Source organism: Salmo trutta, chromosome 8 (assembly GCF_901001165.1).
Source record: "Salmo trutta chromosome 8, fSalTru1.1, whole genome shotgun sequence".
In the NCBI taxonomy this organism is placed as follows: domain Eukaryota; kingdom Metazoa; phylum Chordata; class Actinopteri; order Salmoniformes; family Salmonidae; genus Salmo; species Salmo trutta.
The window spans coordinates 24,859,197-24,879,196 of NC_042964.1; the positions used below are offsets into that span (position 1 = coordinate 24,859,197).

General features: G+C 45.7%; 1 protein-coding gene across 3 annotated transcripts in view; it reads right to left on the reverse strand.

Moving 5' to 3' along the window:
• LOC115198581 (trithorax group protein osa) overlaps positions 1–20,000 on the reverse strand; it is a 95,648-nt gene that overhangs the window by 44,292 nt on the left and 31,356 nt on the right. For 2 of the 3 annotated variants that reach the window (XM_029760628.1, XM_029760629.1), the window contains exon 2: positions 2,295–4,184. In XM_029760628.1, coding sequence (XP_029616488.1) covers positions 2,295–4,184 — 1,890 coding nt within the window. Of the gene's footprint in view, positions 1–2,294; positions 4,493–20,000 lie in introns of those variants that run through there. The other variant, XM_029760625.1, reaches the window with a different exon arrangement.

Below are 20,000 nucleotides of genomic sequence, written 5' to 3' on the forward strand. Positions count from 1 at the left end.
TAGAATAATAGTGAAAACATCAAAACTATGAAATAACACATATGGAATCATGTAGTAACCCAAAAAGTTTTAAACAAATCAAAATATATTTTATATTTGAGGTTCTTCAAATAGCCACTCTTTGCCTAGATGACAGCTTCGCACACTCTTGGCATTCTCTCGACCTGGAATGTCACGTCCTGACCAGTATAAGGGTTATTTGTTATTGTAGTTTGGTCAGGACGTGGCAGAGGGTATTTGTTTTATGTGGTTCGGGGTGGTGGTTTATTTGGTAGGGTGTTTGATTTATTATTTCCGGGTTTATGTTCTAGGTTTGTTCTAGGTTTGTATTCTATGTTCTTTCTGGTTTGTTGTATGTCTATGTTTAGGTTGATGGGGGTTGGACTCTCAATTGGAGGCAGGTGCTTTCTCGTTCCCTCTGATTGAGAGTCCTATATATGGGTAATTGTTTGGTTTAGTGTTTGTGGGAGATTGTTTCTTGTTTTGCTGAGTGTGCCTGACAAGACTGTTTTGTTGTTCGTGAGTTCGTTTCGTTTTTGTTTTGTTGTTTTTGGTGTTCTTGTTATTTAAATAAATATACAAGATGAGCATCCACATTCCTGCTGCGTTTTGGTCCTCCATTCCAGACGACAACCGTGACAGGAATGCTTTTCCAACAGTTTTGAAGAGTTCCCACATATGCTGAGCACTTGTTCGCTGCTTTTCCTTCACTCTACGGTTCGACTCATCCCAAACCATCTCAATTTGTTTGAGGTCGGGTGATTGTGGAGGCCAGGTCATCTGATGCAGCACTCCATCACTCTCCTCTTGGTAAAATAGCCCTTACACATCCTGGGGGTGTGTTGGGTCATTGTCCTGTTGAAAAACAAATGATAGTCCCAGTAAGCGCAAACCAGATGGGATGGCGTATCGCTGCAGAATGCTGTGGTAGCCATGCCGGTTAAGTGTGCCTTGAATTCTAAATAAATCACAGACAGTGTCACCAGCAAAGCACCCCCACACCATAACACCTCCTCCTCCATGCTTTACGGTGGGAAATACACATGCAGAGATCATCCGTTCACCCACACCGGTGTTGGTTGGTTCCAAAAATCTCAAATTTGGACTTATCAGACCAAAGGACAGATTTCCACCAGTCTAATGTCCATTGCTCGTGTTTCTTGCCCAAGCAAGCCTCTTCTTATTGGTGTCCTTTAGTAGTGTTTTTTTTTCAGCAAATCAACCATGAAGGCCTGATTCACGCAGTCTCCTCTGAACAGTTGATGTTGAGATGTGTCTGTTACTTGAACTCTGTGAAGCATTTATTTGGGCTGCAATTTCTGAGGCTGGTAACTCTAATGAACTTATCCTCTGCAGCAGAGGTAACTCTGGGTCTTCCATTCCTGTGGCGGTCCTCACGAGAGCCAATTTCATCATAGCGTCTGATGGTTTTTGCGACTGCACTTGAAGAAACTTTCAAAGTTCTTGAAATTTTCCGTATTGACTGACCTTCATGTCTTAAAGTAATGATGGACTGTCGTTTCTCTTTGCTTATTTGAGCTGTTCTTGCCATAATATGTACTTGGTCTTTTACCAAATACGGCTATCTTCTGTATACCCCCCCACCTTGTCACAACACAACTGCTCATCCCTCCACACACAACTGAAACACATTAAGAAGGAAAGAAATTACACAAATTAACTTTTAAGAAGGCACACCTATTAATTGAAATGTATTCCGGGTGACTACTTCATGAAGCTGCTTGAGAGAATGCCAAGAGTGTGCAAAGCTGTCGTCAAGGCACATTGCTATTTGAAGAATCTCAAATATTAAATATATTTTGAATTTGTTTAACACTTTTTTGGTTACTACATGATTCCATATGTGTTATTTCATAGTTTTAATGACCTCACTATTATTCTACAATGTAGAAAATAGTAAGAATTAAGAAAAATCCTTGAACGAGTAGGTGTTCTAAAACTTTCAACGGGTAGTGTAGTTAATCACCACAAAAAAGACTGGAGAGGAAAACATTTGCGACAGGCCCTGAGAAAAACTTCAATATAAAAGTACAACAATACACAGCATTAAGTTCCCTGAACAAAAAGACAACTAAAGCAGTAACCCAACACAGACATGACCTCAGAGTGTACTGGAACCAAAATGAATACTCTGCCACTGCTAAAAGTTTAAATAAAGAGGCACTACTGACAACTTTTGCACCCCAATAAATACTGCAACCAGAAAATATAACAATCCAATCATCACTCTACATACTGCAACCAGGAAGTAAAATCTACCAATCATGACTCACCTCTCTACAGTGTTGTGGCCCCATGATTCCTGCTGCGGCCTGCTGCATTGCTGCTCTCTGCTGCATCCTCTGTTGCAATAGATGGGCATGGTTCGCTGCTACTGACGCTGGTGTTCCGGCTGCACCACCATGCTGCATTCCACGGTAACCAGCCATGGGGTTGGGGGGTCCACCCTGCCCTGGGCCCATAGGGGGTCCACCCCCTCCTCCCATCTTCTGCTGGGGGTCCAGGTCAAAATGGCGGAGGGGCTTGGTGTTGGTGAAGGAATATGAGGGTTCCTGGTGCGGGACTCCACCACCACATGGTTTGGACATGGACGGGTGTTGGCCCAGTTGGGCGTTCGTCTGTAGCTGTTGTGTGTTTGAATGTTGCTGTTGTTGTTGTTGATGTTGATGTTGCATGAGTAGCTTGAGGCTGCTGGGTTGACCCGCCGTCATGGCTTTGTAGAGCTGACTCGACATGTTGTTGTTGGGTCCTGACCCGTTCTGGGTGCTGTATGGATGTGGTTGTTGGGTTTGGGGTAGGGGTAGGGGTTGGTTCTGGGGTTGAGGTTGATGCTGGGACTGGAGCGCCGGGCTTTGGTGAGGCTTCTCGGTTCGGTAGGGGGGCGATGGCCTTGTGGCGCCTGATGTTGGTGCACCTCCACTGGGCATGTAGTTGGCTTGTGACCCCTGGATGTTGGATGAAGTGCTGGATGTGCTGGTGTTTCCTAAAGGTAGAAGGGTACTCTGTGGGCTAAAGGGGGGTTGGGCGAGAGCCGGACTGCCTAGCTTATCTGGGCGGTAGGGTGGTGAAGGCCCTGCGGACGCAGCTGGAGCCAGGATGGAGATCGACATTGAACCCTGGGGGCTTTGAATGCTTCCAGCCGGGCTGAATGGTTGTTGGTGGAGCGGGGAGGAGTTGGGGAGTTTCTGTCCACCCCAGGGTGAGCCTTGCTGGGATAGAGGAGGCATAGAGGCCTGGGTCTGGGGTTGATTCTGGGTCTGGTTCTGGGGGATAGGGGTGTTGGAGGAAAGGTGTTTGTTGGAGTTGGACGCCATCTGCTGGAGCTGTTGAGCTCGCGATACTTCGTGCCAAGTAGACCCGGGTCGAGAGGAGAGGGCGGCGGATAACATCGGAGAACGTGCTTGGTTCTGGGATGAAGAGGAAGATGAATGGTGTGGTGAAGCCGAGAGAGGCGAGGGAACGGGTTTGGAGGGGTGGGGGATGGAGTAGGGTGCCCCGGCCAGACTCGGGCCTACTTGGGGAGACCCTGCCTGTGGAAAGCCTGGGGAGTGGGTGAGGTGGCTCTCCAGGTGCGATGTGGGTCTCTGGGGGGAGCGTTTGGGCGAATGTGGGTGGATGTAACCCGGCCCTGATCCTTGATTCTGCTCCTCTTTATTCCCCAGTATCTTGTCCAGATCCAACTCCTGCAGAGAAGGATCTGGGTTCTTGGTCAACTCATCCAGAATATCCTGGAGCTCCTGCTCAACCGATGGGGCCGACGAGGAGCTTCCATTGGGGTGAAATTGTCCTCCTCCACCAACACTTCCAGGCCCCCCAGACCCAGGACTCGCCTTAGGGGGCATGGAGTAGGGTGACCCTAGCCCGTTGTTCCCATTCCCCAGCCTGTTACCTTCAAGTGACCCCTGACTTCCAGGACCTCCATGACCTCCAGGACTGGGTCCTCCAGAGTAAGAGCTCTGCTGGAAGCTGGTACCCATGGCGAGGGTCACATCCTCCAGGCAGAGACGCTTGGTGGGCCCCCCGGGCCCCTGGGTCATGGAGGAACCGTCGGAGGTACCATTCAGACCCAGACCAGGGCCGTTACCGGGCCCTTGGCCCTGCCGTAAGCCCCCCTGGTGGGCCCCCTCAGTCGCAGTCAGCCTCCTCTTCAGTGATCCAGACAGCTGGAGGAACACGAAAGAGAGAAGAGATAGTGAGTACATCAAAAATGACCAAGCACAATGACTGTTAGAAGAGAGCACCTGGGCACAGTCAGACACTCTATGATAAAAACACATTTTACAAACTCATGTAGTCATAGAAGTCTATAGAAGCACGAAGGCAAGAAAAGAAGACATTCTTCATGAAAGAATTTAAAACATTCTATTGTTGACGTTTTAGCTTTCTATTGTCGGGCGAAGCTCAATAGACAATAAGGTCTCAATAGATAGTCTCAATAGATAATAAGGTCTCAATAGATAATAAGGTCTCAATAGATAATAAGGTCTCAATAGATAGTCTCAGTAGATAATAAGGTCTCAATAGATAATCTCAATAGATAATAAGGTCTCAATAGATAATCTCAATAGATAATAAAGTCTCAATAGATAATAAGGTCTCAATAGATAATAAGGTCTCAATAGATAGTCTCAATAGATAATAAGGTCTCAATAGATAATAAGGTCTCAATAGATAATAAGGTCTCAATAGATAATAAGGTCTCAATAGATAGTCTCAATAGATAATAAGGTCTCAATATATAGGCTCAATAGATAATAAGGTCTCAATAAATAATAAGGTCTCAATATATAGTCTCAATAGATAATAAGGTCTCAATAGATAATAAGGTCTCAATAGATCATCTCAATAGATCGTCTCAATAGATAATAAGGTCTCAATAGATAATAAGGTCTCAATAGATAGTATCAATAAATAATAAGGTCTCAATATATAGTCTCAATAGATAATAAGGTCTCAATAGATCGTCTCAATAGATCGTCTCAATAGATAATAAGGTCTGTCATAGTCTTCCCACTCTCTGATTTCTTATTGGCAGGTCTATAGGGATCTCAGGGCTCTGGTCTATAGCTAACCACACCAGCCACCACTGGACTGTGTTATTAGTATTCTGTTCTGTTCTGTTCTTTGCTTTCTACCCTGCAGCTGCACGCACACTGGTGCCAGAAGTGGGATCCCGTAGGCCACACACACACACATTAACGCATGCACGTATGCACTTATGCACACGGCGCACACACACACACACACACACACACACACACACACGGCGCGCACACACACACACACACACACACAAAACGTAGGCTGCATGATCATTGGTGCCAGAAGTGGGAACGTGGGATAACTGCCTTAGAAGCCTGTTTCTATTACTGTGGTGGACTGAGGGGTCAATGTCCTCACGCACCCCTCTGTACCCCCTCAGCCTCACCCGAGACCCCTGGTGCACCCTTGAAAGGATTAAGAAACCCCCTAACCCTCATCCCAAAAAATGCCCTCAAACCCCCAAACCTCAAAGTCTAAAGCCTCTCATTGAGATTCTATGGAAAGGGGTTCGCTAACAACGCAAAGAGAGATGCAGAGTTAGAGAAGGCTGTCACCTAATACAATAGTTAGCTGGTACTATTTTAGTCCTGGTGGTTTGAACGTTGAAATAAGATGCTTTCTTTTCATGATTTGGGTTCTAGAATCTAGTGTGAAAGGGACCCATGTGGCTCCAAGTGTTCTGAAGAATTCTGGAGCCTTCTAGAATGTTGCATTCCTCTGATGTTTGCAGTGATCATCAACATTCCTAAAGAATACTTCAGCCAAAAGACTGATAAAGGTTGAATCCCTGGATGAGGCCAAGGAAGAGTGAGAGAGTGAGAGAGTGAGAGAGAGAGAGAGAGAGAGAGAGAGAGAGAGAAAGCGAGAGAGAGAGAGAGAGAGAGAGAGAGCGGGAGATAGAGCCAGACAGGGTGAGAGAGGGAGAGAAAAAAGAGACAAAGTGGTGGATACAGACAGGGGAGGGAGAGAGCGAGGGAGGGAGGGAGGGAGGGAGACAGAGGAGAGGAGTGCAGAGGAGACCTTGGCAGTGTGTTAAGGCTCACTATTCCCTATATAGTGCACTACTTTTGACCAGAGCCTTATGGGCCCTTGTTAAAAGTAGTGCACTAAATAGGGAGTCATTTGGGACACAGTAAAGCATTCCCGGCGTTCCGAGGCTCTTAACCCGGCCTGGCAGAAAAAGGGAAGAGAGGAAGAAGGAGAGAGAGAGAGAGAGAGACAATGGTAGAGGGAGAGCGAGAGAAGAGAGAGAAGAGAGAGAGAGAGAAACTATTCAATTGGAACGCCGGAACGCAGAGTGGATGGGAGGAATAACTCACTTAGACATTCCGGAGAGGGAGGAATGCATGCACAGCCTCGTACTCCTCTCTCTTTCTATCCTCTCTCCTCTCCATTCCTCCTCTCTCTTTCTTTCCCCTCTCCTCTCCATTCCTCCTCTCTCTTTCTTTCCCCTCTCCTCTCCATTCCTCCTCTCTCTCCATTCCTCCTCTCTCTCCATTCCTCCTCTCTCTTTCTATCCTCTCTCCTCTCCATTCCTCCTCTCTCTTTCTATCCCCTCTCCTCTCCATTCCTCCTCTCTCTCCATTCCTCCTCTCTCTTTCTATCCTCTCTCCTCTCCATTCCTCCTCTCTCTTTCTATCCCCTCTCCTCTCCATTCCTCCTCTCTCTTTACTGGGTCTTTATACCAAGCCCTAGGAATGTTCACCCCGATATGTTGACCCCTCCCCTCTCTCTCTCTCTCTCCCTCTCTCTCTCCTCTCCATTCTGTCTCTCCTTTTCACCGGGTCTTTGGAGCGGGACCTGAGAGCGTTCCCCCCAGTCCAACACCCTCTCAATCACCACGTTAAGGTCTATTAGATATGTACATGGCATGTATCACCCATTATACTGCTCTCTGGTTCACAACCACAAAGACCCCTATAGAACTAGGGCCAGGGACCACCAGAGGGAAATAAAACATAGCACAACATGTGTGAACAGTCGTATACTGTACATATAGTATAATCACAGGTAGTATATTGTCCATACAGTATTGTCATATGTATACAATATGTAACAAAACTGTATGCATAATACACTGTGTGTAACAACTGAATGTATTACTATTCAGTTAACCCGTCTTATCCAAGTAAATGTATAGTACAAAAGACTCGCCCCTCTCTCCTGCTGTCGTGCTCTCTTCCCCTTCTCCCGCTTCCCTTTTCCCTCTCTGTTGCCTCTCCCCCTCTCTCTCTCTTTCTCCCACTCTCCGTTTCCTCCCTTTCTCCTGCTGAAACAATAGGGTTGTCCTGACACACACACCTTCTCACTGTACCACCAGTCAGCCTGTCTGTGTTCTCCCTCCTTCACACACACACACACACACACTAATGTATGTCGTATGTCAGTTTCACCATGGGTAAACACATCAATAGAACTAAATTGACTGATACCCTCTATCTATCTCTCTCTCTTTCTGTATCTCTCACTTCCTCCCTAGAGGGAGAGATGATGGAGGAGAGGAGAGATGGAGGAAGGAGGGGAGTTTTCTCATTTTGTAGCAATCGGGTTTGTACCATTATGACTGACATCACAATCTGTCAACAGAGAGAGAGAGAGAGAGAGAGAGAGAGAGAGAGAGAGAGAGAGAGAGAGAGAGAGAGAGAGAGAGAGAGAGAGTCCTTAAGTGGCAATACTGAGAGAGACACACAATGTTGATGATGGTTATAGTTAAAGTATCCATTACAGCCCTGCAGTGTGTGTGTGTATTGATTCTAGAGAACGTGTTTAGATTAGATAGGCCAGCCATTTTTGTGTGTGTGCGTGTGTGTGTGCGTTACTGCAGCGAGATGCTAGCCAGATACACCAATTAAAACCAACATTTGGCACTGCAGGCATACTATCAGTGCACACACACACACACACACACACACACACACACCGCTAATTCAAAATCCTATTTTTCCTAACTCCTAACCTTAACCCCAACCTTAACCCGAAAACCTAAATCTAACCCTAATCCTACAGTGCCTTCGGAAAGTATTCAGACACCTTGACTTTTTCCACATTTTGTTACGTTACAGCCTTATTCTGAAATAGATTACTTTTTTTTCATCAATCTACATACAATGCCCCGTAACGACAAAGCAAAAACAGGTTTTTAGAAATGTAGAAATATCACATTTACAGCTAGTTTCAGATGTTCGATCGGGTTCAAGTCCAGGCTCTGGCTGGGCCACTCAAGGACATTCAGAGACTTGTCCCGAAGCCACTCCTGCGTTGCCTTGGCTGTGTGCTTAGGGTCGTTGTCCTGTTGGAAGGTGAACCTTCACCCCAGTCTGAGGTCCTGAGCGTTCTGGAGCAGGTTTTTATCAAGAATCTCTCTGTACATCTTTGCCTCAATCCTAACTAGTCTCCCAGTCCCTGCCACTGAAAAACATCCCCACAGCCTGATGCTGCCACCACCAAGCTTCACCATAGGGATGGTGTCAGGTTTCCTCCAGACGTGACGCTTGGCTTTCAGGCCAAAGAGTTCCATCTTGGTTTCATCAGACCTGTCAACTGTGGGACCTTACATAGACAGGTGTGTGCCTTTCCAAATCATGTCCAATCAATTGAATTTACCACAGGTGGACTCCAATCAAGTTGTAGAAACACCTTAAGAATGATCAATGGAAACAGGATGGACCTGAGCTCAATTTCGAGTCTCATAGCAAAGAGTCTGAATACTTATGTAATAAGTAAAAAAAAATAATATATATATATATTTTTTAATGTCTTAACCTGTTTTTGCTTTGTCATTATGGGGTATTGTGTGTAGATTGCTGAAGAAAATGTTTTATTTAATCCATTTCAGAATAAAGCAGTAACGTAACAAAATGTGGAAAAAGTCAAGGGGTCTGAACAGTTTCAGAAGGCACTGTAAACCCCCTAGAAATAGCATTTGACCTTGTGGGGACTACAGAAATGTTCCCCACAAGTATAGCTAAACACGTCCACACCCACCCACACACACACACACACACACACGAAGCGTGAGTGACAGGGTTGTTGATGTCAGAGATGGTGATTAAAGAGAAAACAAAAGAACAACTAATGATGACTGACACACCATTACAGAGAGAGAGAGGGAGGGAGCGAGACAGAAGAGAGAGACAGAGAAGAGAGAGGGAAGGACAGAGGGGGGTAGAGAGAAAGAGAGAGTGTGTGTTCAATCTGAGCTTGTTGCTCCTCTTGGCAGTCTCCTGGGGCTTAGGTTGTGCCCCAACTGGTAGCATATTCCCTAAATAGTACACTACTTTTGACTAGAGCCATATAGGCCCTGGTTCAGAAGTAGGGCACTAAATAGAAAATAGGTTGACATTTTGGACTCAATCTTAGTGACAGGTTTGTCAGTATTGTGGGTGATTCATAGCCACACACACACACACACACACACACACACACACACTGTCCTTCAGAAGGGTAAAGGGGGAGATGTCCTATGTCATATATTTATGAGACAGGGGTCAAAGCCATACACCCTACTAGGTTTGAATATGTGTTTCTCTGTATAGATGTGAGTGTGTGCACGTGTGTTTATAAAGGCATGCGTGCAGCATGCATACTTCCGTGTGTGTGTGTGTGATACCCCTGTGTGTTGTCCTGCATTGTGTGTTTTCCTGTACTGTGCAATGGTCTGCAGTTTCCCCCCATGGGTGGTCACTCAGCATGCCGAGAGAGTGTGTGTGTGTGTGTGTGTGTGTGTGTGTGTGTGTGTGTGTGTGTGTGTGTGTGTGCATGCTCTTTAGTGTGTGTGTGTATTTGTTTGGCATGTGTGTCTGTGTCCTCAAATCCCCCCCTGTTCGCTCCACAGGTAGTGACAGCGTTACATTGTCACCCTCCCCCTACACTGTCTGTCTGTCATCCTCTGTCCCCTCAACACCACGCGTATAAGCCTTATCGTCATGACAACTATGTTACATGGCCACGCCAACAACGCCTCGACACCCTGACTCCCTATTCTGACTTGCTGTCCCCTGATGACATGTTTGGAGACACCGAGTCTGATGACGCCATTGGTTACATCACAGACTGATGATGTCACAGAGTGACGACGACGAGCAATGGAATTCCAGAGACAAGCCTCTTGGTCACTGGTTACACTGACTGGAGAACAGTGAAGTGACGCTTTTGTGGCCAAGGTTAAGAATCGATTATTTGTGGAGGGGGGGGGGGGCTGATTCTAATACACGTTTAGGCTGATATAGACAGGAGCTGGACTTAACCAAAACGACTGATCTAACTAAAGATTCTACAACCTGGGGTTTCCCCATGGAAAGAGCTGGAGATACCTGGGCGTGTCTGAAATGGCACCCTATTATTCCCTATAGTGTAGGACTTTTGATTGCCATTGCAAAGCCAGTCCGAGACTGCTATACACTAGGCCGAGTTAGGATGTGGGACAGGACTGGTATTGGGGGTCTTGCTAAGCTTCCAGAGATAGTCCTAGAGCTGGTTCGTTTCAGGGAGATTAGTGGAGTGTTTCCACTGAGAGGTTAGTGATCAGTATAACAGATCCGGACGGATCCTGATTCTGGGTCAGTCTAAAGCGGATCCGCACTAATCCTTTGGGCAAGATCCGGATCCTTCTCTAGTTAGCAGTAGTACAACACAGAATGATTGTTCACGGGGATTAGTGAGTAGGATCTCTGTAGCAGTAGTACAATGTATTAGCACATCCGGATGGATCCCTGTCCCTGTCCAGTTTAGCAACAGATTTGGGTCTCTGTCTGTATCAACATAGCAGTATAATCCTTCGGGGGAGACTCACTCTCTGTAGCAAAAGAACAATGCATTAGCACATCCGGATGGATTCCTGTCTGTTGCAGAAGGAATAAAGGCAGTTTAGCCACCCAGCCGATCCCTGTCTGTACAAATTGACTTCTGATGGGTGGGGATATCTCAGGTCTCAGACAGTATAAAGTGGATTAGGATGGGGAGGGGGGGGGGGGGTAGAGTCCCCCAAGGGTCCCCCTAGTGCCCCAAACCTCTCCCCTAGCTTCTTTAGGGGGCGGGGACTCTACCCCCCTTACCCTACACACCCCTCCCTACAACCCCCATCCTCCCCCAGAGGACCCCCTTGTGCCTCTGACCTCTCCCCTAGCTTCTCTAGGTCTAATCCCTGAAAAGCTCAGCATTTTGTCTCAATATGTAATTTACCACTAACCAGCCTCAGATTTACAACCAATTTACTACCAATTTAAAACCAATATGTTAGCAATTTGCGACTGATTTACAGCTTCTTCGATGCCTTTCAACAATTGAGATAAAAAAATAAATATTTTACGAAGTCAACAGACACTCCCATTTCACACCATACCGCTACGACAGTACATCTCGTCATACATTACAGCATCCTGGTCACGACTTAACGCGGAGACCCATATTTTAATGTCACACCATAACTCTTAATGATCCTCGTCGTCATCCTGATAGAATACTAATAAAGTTTATGAGGTTTTGAATTAGGTAGCATAATGGGGGGAAGGTGACGCAGTCGCAAGCTACAATAAATAGCCTCAGCGTCTTACACAGTGTTGATTAGTGACGGCAGAGAAAATAGATACGGTGACATAACGCAATATTATTTTTTGGACGATATTATATCTATACTTTGACTCCAAATGTTGACAAAACAATGTTGCTAGGTAGCGTTAGCTAGCGCTAGGCAGCTGTACTTGCACCAAAACGCTGGTATTTTTCATCCTATGACTTCCGCTCCGTCTTCTTTTTAAAAAGTAAGCCAACATGTTTTCATCACTTTTATTTCCCTGACTGATCAAAACTCATTTTCTCACGCTTTCTCTCGTTTCTCTGCAGCTGACATATAATGAGCAATATATATGTCAGGTTCTGTGTTTATTTTCATAGTCAACCTTGTGTTCTGTTCCGTTGTGCTCTTGAACGTAGCCCTGTCTTTCATTTGTGTTCATTGATTTCACCTGTGTTAGTTACTCACCTGGTCTCATCAGCTCCCTATTTAGTTCAGTTCGTTCCGTTTGTGCCTTTGTGAGGTGTTGTTCGTTTTGACTCTACTAAAGCCCTTTCCTGGCTCGTTTGTGAGAACCAGTTGTAGCCTTCGGTCCTAGTTTTGATTCACCTGCCTGTTTGCCTACCTGTGTATGACCATTGCCTGCCTGTGACCACGATTCCTGCCTTCTGCGAAGGCGAAAGAAACACACTCCCTGAATGTTCATTACAATATATTTGGATCTTCGAATCGCTATAAAAATCAATACATATAGAATGGTGAGAATCGCAATTCATATCGAATTGGCACCTAAGTATCGTGATTACAGTGCATTCGAAAAGATATTCAGAGCCCTTGACTTTTTCCACATTTTGTAACGTTACAGCCTCATTCTAAAATGCATTCAATTGTTTTTCTCCCTCATCAATATATACACAATTTCCCATAACGACAAAGCAAAACCAGGTTTTTAGACATTTTTGCAAATACCTTAAAAATATAAAACTTAAATACCTTATTTACATAAGTATTCAGACCCTTTGCTATGAGACTCGACATTGAGCTCAGGTGCATCCTGTTTCCATTGATCATCCTTGATATGTTTCTACATCTTGATTGGAGTCCACCTGTGGTAAATTGAGTGGCCCAGCCAGAGCCTGGACTTGGGCGGCAGGTAGCCTAGTGGTTAGAGCGTTAACCGAAAGGTTGCGAGATCGAATCCACGAGCTGACAAGGTACAAATCTGTCGTTCTGCCCCTGATCAAGGCAGTTAACCTACTGTTCCTAGGCCGTCAGTGTAAATAAGAATTTGTTCTTAACTGACTTACCTAGTTAAATAAAGGTTAAAAAAAATATTCAATTGATTGGACATGATTTGGAAAGGCACACACCTTTCTATATAAGGTCCCACAGTTGACAGTGCATGTCAGAGCAAAAACCAACCCATCAGGTCGAAGGAATTATCCGTAGAGCTCAGAGACAGGATTGTGTCAAGGCACAGATTTGGGGAAGGGTACCAAAAAATGTCTGCAGCATTGAAGGTCCCCAAGAACACAGTAGCCTCCATCATTCTTAAATGTAGAAGTTTGGAACCACCAAGACTCTTCCTAGAGCTGGCCGCCCCGCCAAAATGAGCAATCGGAGGAGAAGGGTCTTGGTCAGGGAGGTGACCAAGAACCCAATGGTCACACTGACAGAACAGATCTGTTGCTAACTCTGGGGAGATGGGAGAACCTTCCAGAAGGAGAACCATCTCTGAGGCACTCCACCAATCAGGCCTTTATGGTAGAGTGGCCAGACGGAAGCCACTCCTCAGTAAAAGGCACATGATAGCCCGCTTGGAGTTTGCCATAAGGCACCTAAAGGACTCTCAGACCACGAGAAACAAGATTCTCTGGTCTGATGAAACCATGGTTGAACTCTTTGGCCTGAATGCCAAGCATCACATCATACAGAGAGATTCTTGATAAAAACCTGCTGCAGAGCGCTCAGGACCTCAGACTGGGGTGAAGGTTCACCTTCCAACAGGACAACGACCCTAAGCACACAGCCAAGACTACGCAGGAGTGGCTTCGGGACAAGTCTCTGAATGTCCTTGAGTGGCCCAGCCAGAGCCTGGACTTGAACTCAATATGAGCCCAACACTTCTGGAGTGATCAGGAAGAGAGGAAAAGAGGGAGCGGTGTTTTCACTCATTACACTACAGGACACCAGTCGTTCCGGGGAGGCAGTATATGTCACAACACCGTCCTCCATCCGTCAGGCTATGACAGAGTCCAAGTTAGACCAAGGCTGTTATGTCATAGCTTACTTAGTGACAGGGGTTAGAGTGTGTGTGTGTGTGTGTGTGTGTGTAACACTGTCATACTAGATGGGGCGGTTTAAAAGAGCTGACCTTGTTTCCACTGGGCTAACTTCGTCTCTGTTTCTCTCTGTGTCTCTCTCTGTCTGTCTCTCTCTGTCTCTCTCTCTCTCTCTGTCTGTCTCTCTGTCTCTCTCTCTGTCTGTCTAGTCACTAATCATTGTTATGAAACAAGCAAGGGGATTTTCAGTAGTCTGTCCTGACTGTGGTTCACTAGACTGGAGCACATAGCCAGTAGAATGTGAGTCCAGTGGGAACCAAATCTCATAAGAGAATTCAAAGAGAACAGGTGTGACTCCCGTTCAGAATGAATTATTTGATTCTGGTTCACTAGACTCATTCTATTCTATCTGGAGCACACAGGCGTATAAAAGAGTAGATGAGTATAGAACACAGACTAGATCAGGTGTTCCCAAACCCAACATCTATTCCTATGGGCACAAGCACTGTTCATGACACAAACTGTTCACACCCCTCTTGTTGGCGGAGAGAATTTTGCAGGTTTCAAGCTTATTTCTTACAATTCTACACATTTTGTCATGGGGTACAAAGAAAATGTAGCAGTTTTAAAGCATGTTTTCTTGCAATTCTTTACATTTTGCCATGTCTAATGTGTATTCATGTGATATCTGAGTGACAATAAAATTACAACAATATCGATGGGCTAAAAAAAACGAAATATAAAAAGTTGACATGAACTGATGATGCACTGCCCAATTTCGAAATTGCACCTTGTGCCTTCCACTACTACAACTTTCAAGAGTAAGACTGAGCCCCCTATAGTTTGGGAACCACTGGACTAGATCATCACAGCCAATTACTATCACTGCTGAGCTCTGCTCTGACTGGTTTTCTGAGTGCCTGTAGTCCTCTCTCCCTGTCTCTCTCTCTGTCTCTCCCTGTCTCTCTCTCTGTCTCTCCCTGTCTCTCCCTCTCTGTCTCTCTCTCTCCCTGTCTCTCTCTCTCCCCTGTCTCTCTCTCTCCCCTGTCTCTCTCTCTCCCTGTCTCTCTCCCTGTCTCTCTCTCTCCCTGTCTCTCTCTCTCTCCCTGTCTCTCTCTCTCCCTGTCTCTCCCGTCTCTCTCCCTGTCTCCCTCTCTCTCTCCCTGTCTCTCGCTCTCTCTCCGTCTCTCTCTCTCCCTGTCTCCCTCTCTCTTCTTCTCTCTCTCCCTGTCTCTCTCCTTCTCTCTCTCTCTCTGTCTCTCTCTCACTGTCTCTCTCTCTATAATCAGTGTTGTCATGTTATATCTTCTCCTCCTGAAGGCTGCTGTTGACCTTTTGCTAACGGCACAACTTCTCTGTTTCCTTTCTCAGTGTGTGTGTGTGTGTGTGTGTGTTTGTCTACGTGTGTGTTTGTGACACTGTGGTATCTGTTTCACAGCATTGGGTTTTTTACTTGGTTTGCTACATTCTCTTTCTCTCAAACCTGTTTACTCTAGAAAATTCAGCATACACGTGTCTGATGTTTGATGACAGTAAATTATTACCCTAATTCTAACCCTAAACCTAACCCCTAAGGCTAAAATTGCTTTTTTTTCCCTTGTAGGGACCGAAGTTCCTTGTTTTACTATGCTTGTGAGGACACACACATACACTCCCTGAGGTCTGAATCGTTCTTCTCGCCGCTCAACGAATGTCAATGAACTCCCAGGAAGAAGATGAGAGAGGAGTATTAAGTGGAGCACTAGCCTAGCTAGCCTAGCTTCATAAATATGTTAATGAAATAACACATTTAGCTACAGTAACATACATGCCACTTGCTAACTTAGCCTAACTCGTGAATAAGTCAATAGGGTATACATGCACTTAGTCTAAGCGTAGTTAGCCAAGCTTCATGAATAAATCAATGGAGTAGACATGTACCTAGTGTTAGCGTAGTTATCTTAGCTTCATGAATAAATCAATGGCGTATACATGTACCTAGTGTTAGCGTAGTTAGCTTAGCTTCATGAATAAATCAATGGCCTATACATGTACCTAGTGTTAGCGTAGTTAGCTTAGCTTCATGAATAAATCAATGGCGTATACATGTACCTAGTGTTAGCGTAGTTAGCTTAGCTTCATGAATAAATCAATGGCGTATACATGTACCTAGTGTTAGCGTAGTTAGCTTCATTAATTAGTTAACGGGAGAACACATTGTGGCTATATATACTAAGCAGCTGGAGGCTAGGGCTAAATCTGCATCGGCGCTAGTCTCCCTGTACTGACCCAGCTGCGCCACACACTGGGAGTGAGTCACTAGCTAGCTAACACATCAACACACACAAACACCACTTCTCCCTCTCCCTCTCTCTCTCTCCTTTCTTTTCTTCTCCTCTGTTTTGTCCTTTATGCCTGATGTTTCTTTCAGGGTTTTTGTTCCCCCTCCCTCCCTTCCCTCTCAAAGAATAAGTAGAGAGAGGCTGATAAGAGAGAAGCCAGCACTATTTGTCCCTCGTTGCAAGTGAAACATGTTTAAAAGTGTACTCTCTTGTAGAAAAAGGGACGGAATAAACCCCCCCGTAGAGGAAGGGAGGGAGGGCAAGGAGAAGTAAAAAAAAAGAAAGAACGAAAACAGGACGAGGAAATCAGGGGAAACGGGAAGAAGAGGGGGAACGTAGGAACGACGGAGAGATTGGAAATATAAAGCAGCACAGAGAGATGGAGCGAAGAAGAAGAGCGATGGACAGAGAGAACAGACACTGTATTCATTTCACACTTGTCAGCTGCGAGGGAAGAATCAATGCGTATAAAGGGCTGAATGAAGAACAGCAGACAATATGAAAGGAGGGAGGGGCAGATTGATGGGCGAGGCAACGGTGCTGGGCACCGGAATTGTTTCTCGAAAGCCCAAAACAGGGTTTTATAAACCGATGTATAATCTATCTGACTACACTTCTTACATATTTATTTGCAGTGCCCTATCTCCACTCAACCATGGCCCATTTCACATCTAAAATATACATGTTCTCCTAGCACCAGCTTCACAAAGTGCCATCCTGTCTGTGGAACACAGTGGTTAGGGACCTTTTTAACGCGTGTGTTTAACAGTAAGCCTCTCCCTCAGGACAGACCCGCTGGCATTAGAGACACATAAAGGAAGCAGACTTCCTCTCTTTCTTCTCCCTCCCTCCCTCCCTCCTCCAGCAATGGTTTAATGGGTGGATTACGTGGCCACAGCAGACTCATTGTTGCTGTAATAAAATCAATGGCATTTTTAAGGAGGTAAAGAGGGTGGAAGGGAGGGAGTAAGGGAGAGAGAGAGAGAGAGGGAAGGAAGGAGGGAGACAGAGGGGGAGAGGGAAGGAGGGAGACAGAGAGGGAGAGTGAAGGAGGGAGAAAGAGAAGGAAGGAGGGAGACAGAGAGAGAGAGAGAGGGGGAAGGAGGGTGAGAGGGTGAGAGGCAGTGAGAGAGGAGGGAAAGGAGAGAGCTACAGTGTTTCACAGATTAACGGATAGAAGGCCACAGCTCTGTAGAGATGAACTGCTGCCTTCTGCAGCAACACACACACAGATAGGTGAGCACACACACCCACAGCAAGTGAATCATATGAACTTGGTTACTCTCTCTCTTAGTTACTCTCTCTCTCTCTTAGTTACTCTCTCTTAGTTACTCTCTCTCTCTCTCTTAGTTACTCTCTCTTAGTTACTCTCTCTCTTAGTTACTCTCTCTCTTAGTTACTCTCTCTCTTAGTTACTCTCTCTCTTAGTTACTCTCTCTCTTAGTTACTCTCTCTCTTAGTTACTCTCTCAAAACATTGCAACAGTCGCTTCAAGGACACACACACCAGTATATGACTGGTGTAATATTATATGAGCACATGTGAGAGTTCGTCTTGGTCAGGTCACAGGGTCAGGATGGGACACTATACAGGATATACGGTCATACTAAATGAGTGTATGCAGGCATAATTTGGGGCGGGCAGGTAGCCTAGTGGCTAGAGCGTTGGGCCAGTAACCGAAAGGTTGCTGGATCGAATCCCCGAGCTGACAAGGTAAAAATCTGTGGTTCTACCCCTGAACAGGAAGTTAACCCACTGTTCCCCGGTAGGCTGTCACTGTAAATAACATTTTGTTCTTAACTGACTTGCCTAGTTAAATAAAGGTTAAAGAAAAAAAGAAATGTCATGTCATGTGGGGGTTATAATAGTGTTGTAGTGTCATACACAGTAGTGTGTACTACAGAACTATAGTGTAGGAGTGAGAGTCTTTGTCCTGACAGGGCCAAATTGCACACTACAGGAAGTCCCTCTCTCTCGCTCTCTCGTTCTCTCCCTCCCCCCTCTCTCTCTCTCCCTCCCCCCTCTCTCCCTCCCCCTCTCCATCTCTCCCTCCCTCCCCCTGCATGTCTTGCTCTGATGATAAGCATATTGTCTACGCTTTCCTTCTGGACAGAAAGACGCTCTCTCTTTTACTCTGTCGCTCTCCCCCTTTTACTCTCTCTCCTTCTGTGTCTGACACTTTCTCTTGCTCTCTCTCACTCTCATTTGTTCTACCGCCGTGTCTTATTCCCTCTCTCACTCTTTATCTCCCCCTCCCTCTCTACTCCACAGCGACCTGTAGGTTAGGGAGGGACAGCCCATAATACGGGGGTTCTACAGGTTGCCTTGGCGACAAAGGAAAATCCCGTCTTCCATAATGGACTCCATTCATACCGCTGAAGCAGAGCGGGTGAAAGGGGGGAGGAGGGGGGAGAGGGGTGTGTACTGTATACTGTATCAACCACAGCTAACAGAAATATACTAGCAACGAGAGAGAGAGGGGGGAGGGAGGGAAAGAGAGAGAGGGAGAGAGAAATACTCAGGGACAAGATAAAGTTGTCCCCAACAGAGAGGGTGAGAAAGAGAAGAGGGATACAGACTACCCCTTCGCTGTTGGTGTAACTGGTGTACGTTTTGTTGATGTCAAAATGTCTACCAGGTCCATCGAACGTCTAGCTGCCCAAGAAAGCCGGAACCATTTACTAACTCGCAAAGTTATCGCTGTCGTGCGCCTGGTATATTCCCCCTCCTGTCGCGACCCTCGTTTAACCCTCCGCACCTCAGTTCATTTCCAACCTAGTCTCCATATCACTTGTCTCCCACGTTTTCTCACCCCCCCTCCTCTTAATCTCTCTCCGGGCCAGTTAACCTACGACCCTGGGTCTACATTTAGCTGGTGTGACAGTGAGTGACGCCTCTCTGGACATCCGGGTTGCCTGCCACGATTCTTCGAAGCGGTTTGACGTCAGTTTGACGTAGAGGAACTGCGTCACCGCCTTATCCTCTGGAATAAGATACAGAGTAGCAGCTAGCGAGTGGAAATACTGTAGTGTAGTCCAGTCTACAGTATGGCTGCTAGACAAAACAGACTGTAGTGTAGTCCAGTCTACAGTATGGCTGCTAGACAAAACAGACTGTAGTGTAGTCCAGTCTACAGTATGGCTGCTAGACAAAACAGACTGTAGTGTAGTCCAGTTTACACTATGGCTGCTAGACAAAACAGACTGTAGTGTAGTCCAGTCTACAGTATGGCTGCTAGACAAAACAGACTGTAGTGTAGTCCAGTCTACAGTATGGCTGCTAGACCAAATAGGCTGTAGTGTAGTCCAGTCTACACTATGGCTGCTAGACAAAACAGACTGTGGCAAAGCAAACAGTAACGGCCAGATCTAGAATTCACAAATTGTTGATATACAGAGACATTAGAAAGGCGCGGAATTCGGATGAGATCAACATCAACTAACCAAACATAGACGGCTTCTTTTTAAATGGCTGCAGACCAACCAGGGAACATATGGGGGAAAATATCTGTTCTCGGTCATTCTAAATCAACCTCTAAATATCTGTTCTCGGTCATTCTAAATCAACCTCTAAATATCTGTTCTCGGTCATTCTAAATCAACCTCTAAATATCTGTTCTCAGTCATTCTAAATCAACCTCTAAATATCTGTTCTCAGTCATTCTAAATCAACCTCTAAATATCTGTTCTCGGTCATTCTAAATCAACCTCTAAATATCTGTTCTCGGTCATTCTAAATCAACCTCTAAATATCTGTTCTCAGTCATTCTAAATCAACCTCTAAATATCTGTTCTCAGTCATTCTAAATCAACCTCTAAATAT